This window comes from Chenopodium album, chromosome 3 (assembly GCF_948465745.1).
Source record: "Chenopodium album chromosome 3, dcCheAlbu1.1, whole genome shotgun sequence".
NCBI classification, from domain to species: Eukaryota; Viridiplantae; Streptophyta; class Magnoliopsida; order Caryophyllales; family Amaranthaceae; genus Chenopodium; species Chenopodium album.
This window is the reverse complement of record NC_137836.1, coordinates 33,303,487-33,314,524: the sequence shown is the minus strand read 5'-3', so window position 1 is coordinate 33,314,524 and position 11,038 is coordinate 33,303,487. Positions and strand designations below refer to the sequence as shown.

At 40.9% G+C, this 11,038-nt stretch overlaps 1 protein-coding gene and 1 pseudogene across 1 annotated transcript; both read right to left on the bottom strand.

Moving 5' to 3' along the window:
* Positions 1 to 94: 94 nt before the first annotated feature.
* Positions 95 to 1,653, bottom strand: LOC145623932 (DNA topoisomerase 6 subunit A-like). Its single transcript, XM_081676854.1, has one exon. The coding sequence runs from the start codon at positions 1,617 to 1,619 to the stop codon at positions 285 to 287; it is 1,335 nt and encodes a 444-aa protein (XP_081532980.1). The 5' UTR covers positions 1,620 to 1,653; the 3' UTR covers positions 95 to 284.
* A 381-nt stretch (positions 1,654 to 2,034) lies between these two features.
* LOC145625650 (U6 spliceosomal RNA) lies at positions 2,035 to 2,131 on the bottom strand (annotated as a pseudogene).
* Positions 2,132 to 11,038: the final 8,907 nt, after the last annotated feature.

Below are 11,038 nucleotides of genomic sequence, written 5' to 3'. Positions count from 1 at the left end.
GGCAATACACACCCCTGCGTCCATGACACTTAGTGTATGCAACTCTGCATCTTAATCGTCATAACCAAGAACAAACTAAGAAATATTGGACATGTAAAAAATGATTTCATACAACAAACTAATATAACAGGACTCTTGGAACTCAGAAATATATGACATGTAAAAAAGATTTCAGATACATCTTGTTAGCAAAATCTCAGATACATAATACGCACTGCCAATGCACATTGCCTCTATGCATACAAGTATTGACACTCTTCAATACCAATACAAAACAGATCGAATTAGAGCCAATCTCGCTGCTGCAACTTGAGGGGCAAATAAACTTCAGATAAGTACTGAAACCCAAAAGAGCTGAGAGCCTGAATTTCAGCCTTCTGTTTGGTTTTAACCATCAACTCCAACTCTTGAACCCAACCAGGATTCTTCTTCACAAAATCTTCCTCCAGCAAGTCCTTGCCCGTTTTAATATCCTGCTCCGTCATTGGCAACCTACATTGCTCTGGAATCTTATACTTGTCCAAATCACTTGGCCTAATACCCAGCCATTTGATGTCTGGTGTAGTCAAATTTGCGCTATCATACGACATATTCTTTGAGCCACACCCATAAACCGATAAGATCTTTAACCCATATGGATCACTATCCACCAAAGCTAACACAGGCAAATTCAACTCAAGCTTCAACTTCCTTAAAAACAACCTAGTGGCAACATCCGGCTGCCCTTTCGCAGTAATGATGATACATGGAAATCGATTGTAAAACCGATCTTCAGCCAACCTCATAAAAGCGGCATCCTTCTCAACCAAAAGAACAAACAATGCATCACTCTGAATATCCCCCACACGATCAATATTAGGCGGAATCGCTTTCCCACCAACACCCATTTTCGTACAATCAATCATATCTCCATTATCACTAAACACAAGCCTACCCACAACAATCCCCTTCTCAGAAGCAACCACATTCAAGCTCGACCGAGTACACCCAAGAAGACAAGAAACATCATCCAAAACAGCATCGCTCTGAGATTGATCCTGGAATAATTTCACATCAGTGTAAAACAAATCACGCTTCGTAACATGGATGCTACGGAGACAAAGCTGGTGAATGAGCGACAAAATCCGGGCAGTCACAGTAGCTTTACGGACAGATCCAACCGCGGCAAAGGGGCGAGAAGAGGACTTGTCTTTAAGAACAATACGGTCTAGCTCAGGAATATAAAGATGGTTGGATGAAGCACGGGAGGGTACACTGAAGGAGAAACCATTTCCGGCGAGAATAGATTTAGTGAGGGATAAAACGAGGGTTTCGATTTCTGACTGAACGGAGGAGAGAGAAAGGTCGGTAACTTCACGGCAGGAGGAGGAGAGGGAAGCAGAGACGTCGGCGAGAGTAATAGGTTTTTTAGAGGAGGAAGGAGGAGGGTTTTTGATGGAGTAAGCGAGTTGTTTGAGGGATTCGAGGATTGTGGTGTCGGGTTTAAGGCATTTTTGGAAAGGGACGGATTTGTGAGAAAGATGAGGAGTTTTGATGGTGGAGAGAGAATCGTCGGTGTCGGAATTTGAATTGTCGGTGTCGGGACGGCGGCGCTTGTTGTTCTTCTTCTCTTTTCCCATGGTGATTCAGTTTGAGATGGAGAAGAGTGTGTGAGGCGGGAAGTGATATATTACACCAAAAAAAAAAAAAAAAAAAAAAAAAAAAAAAGTTTCAATGGGCCCAGCAATGTGGAGAAGAGTGTGTGAGGAGAGAGAAAGGTTTTTTTTTTTTTTTTTTAATTTTGCTTGTGGGTCCAGCAGACCAGCTCATTTAAAAATTGGTATTGGTATTAAGGGCTTGTTCTAATTGACTGAATTAAACATAACTAAATTGAATTGAATATTTTATATGAGAAAGAAATAATGATTGAATAAAACTGAACTGAAAATAAATTAAAAAGAATAGGCCCTAACTTGTGTTTAAATAATATCATCTAAATACCAACAAATAATATGTTGATACCAATAAAATATTTTTGGATTTGTTGGTACTACTAAATATTTTGGTATCATTTATGCGTGTGATCCTTGTGCAGGGGCCATGCTACTCTTTTCTGTATCGTTCCAATTTTATCAGATGTCTTTGAAGAGACGAATACTTTGGTATTGTTTAGGGTAAAAATACCCTAAATACGTGGACAAATCAGAGATAGACACGTGTTAAGCCTGGACAACTCCACCTGAGTGCTCACCAGCTGACACGTGTTAGCCTAAGATATCTGCTGAAATTGCGGCATTCAAGGCCTAATTCTCGAGAAAGCCTCAAAACGACGCAGGCCCTAAATCTAGGTCAGAAAACCTAAGAGAGGGCACAATTTCCAACGACCTTATAAATAGGGAGATATATATCCCCCATTTTTAAGACAAATTCAACCATTTATTACACCACTCTACATTCTCTCTCATCAAAGAAAACACCTGATCTCATAATCCGAGAAGATCTCACTTTACTTTCCGCACCGTTTCACTTTCTCCAACACGTTCTAACTTGATCGTCGGAGGCGGAGCTCCAACCACCCGAAGTCTTCGTTATTTTGTAGGTACAGGTGCTACCAGACAAGTCTTCGAGCTGTAACTCTCCCACGGGACAAAAAAACCCAAAACATTTGGCGTCGTCTATGGGGAGAGTACCTCAAAAAGGTTCAAGATTCTGTACCACCGCCAGACCCTACCCGTTCACGGTTGATGGGGAGGTCTTTACAGACCATGAAGACGACCACGATGTGGACGTCGAAACATATGTGGCCTCTGATGGGTCACTCATTGCCAAGAAAATCCGTTCCAAAGACAAGCTAGAACGAGTAAACAATGAAGCTGGTACCAGCAAGTCTGCTTGACCACCGCCTGGGAATATGATAGGGTAAAGTCGTATCCCCTAATAAAAAAATAATCACCTAAGTCCTCTAACTAAAGTAGATAGGGAAGTAGGGTCGAACTCCACAGGGAAACAAGTCTTTCTACTCCTAATTAATTATTATAACCTAAATCATCAAAGTAACCAATATTATTGTAAATAAAGTCTATACTACGAAAAATAAGATCGAAGGAAATAAAGTAGGGAGAAATCCAATATTAAAAGACCTAGGGCATAGGTTCACTAATAAACAATATTCCAGGGCAAATCATAATAAGCAATCATCAAGCATTGATTAATCAGATTATAAAGGGCTTTCGCTACGTATTATAATCACAGAGTTAATTTACCGGTATTAAATCTCTTCTGTCGAATCTCGACTTAAACATTTATAAATTAGTCCGCCTATTGAAAGTAAGCCTAAACATCAATTCTCAACTGTCGAATCTCGAATTAATATTGCTAAACTCATACAATTAAATCTGGCCAAACCTAATTGCATAGCATTAAATCAATCAATAGGAAATAGACCAAGCATTGATAATCAACAATCACAAATTTACCCCTTCATATTATTTATTAGATCCCCATAAAACCTAGAAATAAAACTACTCAAACATCATCATAACTAAACTAATCAAATGAATAAAGCAAAACATAATCAAAGAAGTAAATAAAATAAATGAAATTAAAAGAGAAGAAATTGTTACCAAAAGAAATCTGGATTAATGAAAGTAATTAAGAACAAAGTTGAGAAAGAAATTAAGAGAGAGAAAATATCCTAAGTAGAGAGAGAAAGTCTAAGAAAGAAGGTAATCAGAATTTACGTACATAATTCGTACTTAAACCTTCCTCAAAACAAAAATTAAAACAAAACTAATCAGCTCTAAGAAAAACACGCGCCCGATCGAGCGAAGGGCCGCCCGATCGGGCCCGCCTTTTTACTTGCCCAAGCTTGGTCTGCCGCGCTCGATCGAGCCTACGCTCACCCGATCGGGCGCGCTTCTTCCTTGAGGGTGCCTTTGCGCGCAGCCGCCCGATCAAGCGTATGCTTGCCCGATCGGGCCCGGCTTCCTCTTCGAGGCTTGGATTTCAATTGGGCTCGATTCCTCGGCCCAATCCGAATTTCCTCATCGGGTCTTGATTAGTCGATCCAATAGCCCCGGTATCACATACCGAGCCCTTAATCACCGGCTCTCACCGATCCTGGGCTTCAAGAATGGTCGTGTCCTTCTAGCCTCCGTAGTCGATCCATGAAAACCCGGGAAAATGCTCCAAAAGTGCAATTTCCTGTAAAACTCAACTAAAACTACGAAAACACTAGAAAACACAAATTAGTAATAAAAGTGGTCCTAAAGAGCCAAAAACACTACTAATTATGACCGTGGGACGGGGGTAAAACACTATATAAATTGGATATATCAAACTCCCCCAAGCCAAACCTTTGCTTGTCCCTAAGCAAAGAACTCGTCAATGAACATATAAAACATGTCTTATCCCAATAAACAAAATCAAGCACAAACGATTCAAGATAAATCTAATGAACATGCTTCAATGTCAATCAATCTCATTCATCTAATCATCCTTCATCCCCAACAATTGTCAAGTAAAGCAAACCACATGAGCATATAGAATTCAAGACTAGTTCTCACGCACTCAACTCTCATTTATGTGGCGAGTAAAAGATGTACTCGATTGCTCTCCAACCAACCCCTTTATTTGTGAACAATGCCCTCCCAACTCACACTCTCGTGTGTTTAAAACAATGAACGCTCAACCTACTAGTCGACTCGAAATATGTCAAATCATAACTTGTATTGATAAACAACACTTTCACATTCATACAACTCTATGCACAAGGTCAGAAGGTCTTTAAAGCTTGTAATGTAAGGCTAGGGTAAAGGGTAGGATAAATATGGGAATATGTGAGAGAAAAGCTATGCATTAAGGGAGCCAAATCCTACTAAACCCATGATCAAAAATAAATGATGATCATACATCTCCAACAACATAACTAACTCCAACAAGAATCCACCAAATACAACTCCAAACAATATAAACAATCCCAACACTTACAATTTCACTCATAAGAATATAACAATGTAAAACTTGAGTGAACAACAAACTTTGAACTCATTCTTTTTTTTTTTTCCTTTCCTTTTTTCAAACTTGAACTCTTTTTTTTTTTCTTGAACAACCTTCAAATAGAACATTTGAACATATGAAACATCTTTTTTTCTTTGCTCTTTTTTTTCTTTTTCCTCATATTGGAAATTTTTAACTTTGTAACACAAAACATCAATATTTTCCAATCATAATATCAAAGAACAATCACTCTTCTTTTATTCCCACATTGTGCAAATGATGTGCACACCACAACTCCCTCACCTCACCAACTAATAGCTCCCCCAAGCCAAGCTTCAGAGTAGTAACCAATGGGGCTCATATAGGCTTGTAATGTGGCTAAATAAACAATAAAATGGCACAAGCAACAACATGGGTAACAAGAAGGGAACAAATGTATCTAATATCGTCTGAAGGCTTCCTAAAATAACAAATGCCTTCGTCCTCCTCAATGTGCATAATATTGAGCTACATAAACATTAATAATAGTTGCAAACCAATACTCAAATTCATTGACATACCAGGAACTAACACACATTCCTAACCGAATCAACTAGTCAAGCACTATATTCACAAATAGTTGGCAAAATTGACGCATGTTTAGGAATCCAAACAATTAAACTTCAAATCATGATCAACAAATTCACAAAGCTCATTATCATATACCAAGAATCAAAAAAATATTTTCTAAGTATGGGACACAGGGAAGCATGATTTACAATTCATTGGAACGTATTTTTGAATTTTTTTGTTTTTCAAAATTTTTTGTATTTTTTTCATAAGGGAAAGCAATTAAAACTACACTAGGAAAGCAATAAATAGAAAAGAGAGAAAGAGAGTTACCATATATACAAGAAATCTCCCCCCAAGCCAAATCAAGCAATGCCCTCATTGACTTGGGAAGATAGCTAGGAGAAGCTACTCCTCATCATCATCCATCCTCTTATACCCTCCTCCATAGCTCGAGCGGCACCACCCTGGCTCGTTCCAGCACCACCATAACCCGAACCACCTGCAGGTAGTTAGGGTTCACATTTTCCCCCATACCCCCAAAAGGAGCATCACCCCCATATCCATGGACTGAAGAGTAGTCCACATAAGTACCAAATGCTCCGGGGGTGGAATACCCTCCTTGGGGGTATTGGAACCAGTCGGGAACTAAAGCCTCGGGGGGAATATCCCCTCGGCGTGCATAGTCATCGTACATGGGGTATAGACCCCTCCCAAGGTTCCTCTCTATGTGACCTACCCGACCATCCAAGGTGCTTAACCTAGAATCTAGGTTTTGCATCATGCCCTCTACTCTCCCTTGCCCCATCTCTATACGGTCCAATTGGCTCCTAAAAGCCAAAAAGTCATAAGGGGCATTGGGGTCGACGTTATAATCGACCGAGGAAGTGGGTATGCCATAGGTGAAGGGTGGAGGTGGTGGGTAGCGTGGTGAATGGTGTGGGGGGGGGGGGGATTGGTCTTGGGGTGATTGGTGGGGTTGTGGTGAAGGGTGAGGTGCTTGAACCTCGCCTTGACCGTTAATCTCAGCTTAAATGTGTAAGAAGGCTTTCCCTTCTCAAATTTGGTCAAGGCGGGGTTGGGTAAGGTAAAGGCTTGGTCCCTCCTACCCGATTGTCGGTGGACTATCCACCAAGTGTCACCTCCCACGGGTTGCATCTAATTTAGACTCCCTAAATAGGCTAGGTCCATGAGGTTTGAGCCCGCTACTTTCCTATGCCCATCCGGGTTCCAACCTAGGTGTTTTATGGCAATATGGGTCACTAACCCCCTAAAATCAATAGGTGCCCTAGACCTACCCGCTTCAGCCGCATTGGCCGCCCTTTGAAAGTGATTGGCTATCCTATGGGGTATGTTCAATTTTTCAGCATTAGGGATAACATAGGATGCCAATAATTATAATTCATCCCTCCTTACATTTGCTGGTTCATGCCTCCCAAAAATAGTGAGGCCGACAAATCTTTGCCAAAACTTTGGGACGGGATGTTGAATCCACGTCCCTTTGGCGTGTTGGAGGTTAGCCAAACCCTCCCCAGTGAGTCTCTTGTAGACCACGGCAATGTGGTCTTGGGAGGGTTCAATTTGTTTATCCGATTTCAATTCAAACAACTTTCCAAATTCTTTAAGAGTTAAACGCACATCGTTGTTCAATAATCGGAATTGCACATGAGTGATTATAGTATTCATTTTAATAACATTAAAACTAGAGATAAATTCTAATGTTAAATAATCATATGTATCATGGCACATTTGAAAAAAACCACTCATGCCTATACCCTTAAACAATTTTTTCACATATTTATCAAGACCTAATCTAGATAACGTGGGATGATGAACAAAGCGGGTTGAGATTACCTGTCGATCGATGAGATTTAGCATCCTAGGCCGTTGTTCCTCAGAGGTGATAACAACCTCCTCCCATCCCGGTACTTGAAGCTCCGGGTTGACTATTGGTTGTTGTTGCCTCGAACTTTTGCCCCTTTGTTGCCTAGAACGCTTTGAAGCCATGTGTATGTGGGAAATTTGGTATTTGGAGCTTTCTCTCTCTAAGGGTTAGAAGGAATTATGAGAGAAAGTGGGAGAAAATGGGTGGAAAATGTAGAGGAAGGTGTGAGGAGTAAGAATATGTAAAATTTTTGAGGTTTTGATGGGTGAATTTGAGGAGATCTTGGATTGAAAGTGGAGTTGAAGGTTTGAAAATGGAGGTTTTAGAGAGAGAAAGTGTGAAAGAGAAAGAAGAAGTAAGAAAGAAAAAGAAAAGAGAAAGGGAGAAGGAGGGTTTAAACACCCGGATAAAATAGGCGCGCCCGATTGGGCAAGCCTCGCCCGATCGGGCGAAGGTAGCTCCTGACGATTTGTAAAGTGCGCGCCCGATCGGGCGACCTCCGCCCGATCGGGCGCGAACTCGAACCTGGAAATCGCCAATTCGCCTGCCCGATCGGGCGAGCTTCGCCCGATATTTCTTTTTTGGCACTCGATTTCTCCAAAAATCCACCCGATCGGGCGGCCTCGCCCGATCGGGCGAAGTTTCCCTTAATTTCTTTCTTCACTTGCGCGCCCGATCGGGACCCCTTGCCCGTTCGGGCAAAATTAAGCTCCGACAAAATCAATATTGCGCGCCCGATCGGGACTCCTTACCCGATCGGGCGAAATATTCTACAATTCCGAACCTTAGGTGCGCGCCCGATCGGGCCCGTACCCAATCCTGGAGCTTCTCTTTCTTCGCCTTTTTCTCTTGAAACCTCCGTACTTTGTGATCTAAAACCTGTACAAAACACTCATGAAAGGTAAAATTTCACTCTCCTCACCTCTCTAAGAAAAAGTAAAAAAAAAATGAATAAAAAATTTAGTCTAGAAAGCAAGAAATACGGGTTGCCTCCCGCAAAGCGCTGGTTTATCTAGGTCCCGCACGACCCTCTTACTACATTGAAACTCAAAGTGAATCGGAACCGCTTAGGTGAAGTAATTCAACTGCACCAATCGTAGCCCCCTCATGATATAGCTTGAGTCTTTGGCCATTAACCTTGAACTCGTTACCATGTTCGTCGAAAACCTCCACAGAACCGAATTTATTGGCCCTTTTTACAATAAAAGGTGTAGACACCTAAAAATGTCTCCCCAAAACCAAACCCGATGATGAACAACCTTTCACCGCCACTATTGGTCGGGTTTAGTATTTAATCCCGAGAGTGCTTAAAAAATCGTATTTTATTAAATTCATATTTTTGAACAGTCCATGGATTAGTCTTGATGTTTGGTAAAAGCATAGTTTTAATTTCAGCCCAAACATATTAATTAATTTTTAGCCCAAGCCTTTTTTATTTTATTGTTTTATTATTTATTTTTGGCCCAAACCCTTTATTTATTTTTATTTAATTATTTTCTTATTTTAGCCCGAATAATAAAAAGTCAGAAAAGGCCCGAAATTATCAATCGACACTTAAAATGCCGAAGGAAATTAGGGTTAAAAATGTATTTAGACGGAAAAACAGGCTGGAATTTCCCGCGCCACGGCAGGTACCTACCGTGTCACGGGAATCCTTCCCGTCTGACGGTGGGATTTCCCGTGACACGGGAGGTCTGCCGTGACACGGGACATTCCGTGTCTTTTCCGCGTAAACCCTTAACGCGTTTTTTATCCCGTTTTCTAAATATTTCCCGTGTCACGCAAATTTGTACCGTGTCACGGGAAAGTTTCCCGTCTGACGGTGGGATTTCCCGTGTCACGGTACAGTTTGACCGTGTCACGGGATACTTTTTTAGGGTTTTTATCATTTTAGGGTTCCGTGTGCTCCCTCAGCACATTTTCCCTATAAATACCCCCTCATTTCTGATGAACGGGGCACCGAGTAATTCGATTATTTTATTTTCTCTCTTCTATGCTTTAGCCTAAACACTAGCCTACCCTTCTTACTTCAAAATTCTTCTTCAAGTACTCAAAGGAGTCCATACTTCACTCGTGGTTCCATCCTTAAGCCAAGGCGTGAAAGGTAGAATTGTTTGAGGGTTTGGCCCCAACATCAACTTTACTTTATTTAATTTAATTTAATCATTGTTTTATTATTTTCTTGAAGTTACTAACTCTTTTATTATTTTGTAGTTGCAAACAAACAGAGTCAAAGTAAGAGTCATGCTCCTTTTATTTTTATTATTTTTCTAACGATTTTATGTTGATGGAATTGTGATTAAATTGGTTCTAATATTAATGTTGTTTTATTATATTTTTATTGATCACCATATTGCATGTTAAAGGGAATATGTAATTGAAAATCACGCCTAATAAGATAATTTGGACAACCGGTTTAGGTTCCTTTTTAATCTTGTTGTTAATTCAAGTGATCACAATATTTTAGAATTATGTGTTGCATTAATATTAAACCAATTTAGTTAAATAATAGTTTGGAGCAAATTGAATATCTTTGTTTGTATGCCTTTGAGATCGCAGGAATCACTTTTCACTATAAGAATCGAGTAGAGGCCAATACGTGCGAATGTGACTCCATGACTCACTTCGTACCATCATCCCCGATCCTCCTTTCGTGGTTCCGAACCATATGGAGTTAGTAATCTCATGGATTATGAATGGGGTGTAACCTTCACGGGTCAATCGTTGTTGCCTATCGTTGTCCCTTATCGTGGTTGCCTTTTTATGATCCGTGAACGGTTTACAAGTTCCACAAAAAACTTGTTGGCGGCTCCCTACTTTATTTGTCCCTAATCGTTGTCCCTAATCGTAATGTCAATTCCCACTTCCTATGAGTGCCAAGCATATTCACAACATGCTTTTAACGTAGGCGCACTTCAAACGACGCCTACAAAAGGACCCGACCACCTTGACCTTAACCTTCCTGGGAAAAGTTTAAGTCGAGAGTTGAATAGTAACACTTTATCACCCTCCTTGAATTCTCTCGGAAGGATCATCTTGTCGTGCCACCTCTTCGTCTTCTCCTTGTAGACTCGAGCACTATCATAGGCCATCAACCTAAACTCATCGAGTTGGTTGAGTTGAAGTAACCTCTTATCTCCCGCTAGTTTGGCATCTAAATTGAGCTCCTTAATAGCCCAATATGCCTTATATTCCAATTTGACCGGGAGATGACATGCTTTACCGTACACGAGTCTATAAGGAGTAGTACCTATAGGGGTCTTGAATGCAGTTCTGTACGCCCAAAGGGTGTCATCCAACTTGTCGCTCCAATCTTTTCTTGACTTTGCCACCACCTTCTCTAGAATGGCCTTGATCTCACGGTTAGAAACCTCAACTTGGCCACTAGTTTGGGGGTGGTAGGCTAAACCTTTCCTATGGTAGACACCATACTTTTTGAGGAGAGTGTCTAACTTCCGCTCATGGAAGTGAGAACCTCCGTCACTTATTATCGCTCTAGGCACGCCAAATCTTGGAAAGATGGTCTTCTTGAAAAGTCTGTGGACCACCTTGGCATCATTGGTAGGAGTGGTGATGGCCTTAACCCACTTGGATACATAGTCAACGACAATAAGAATATAACGGTTC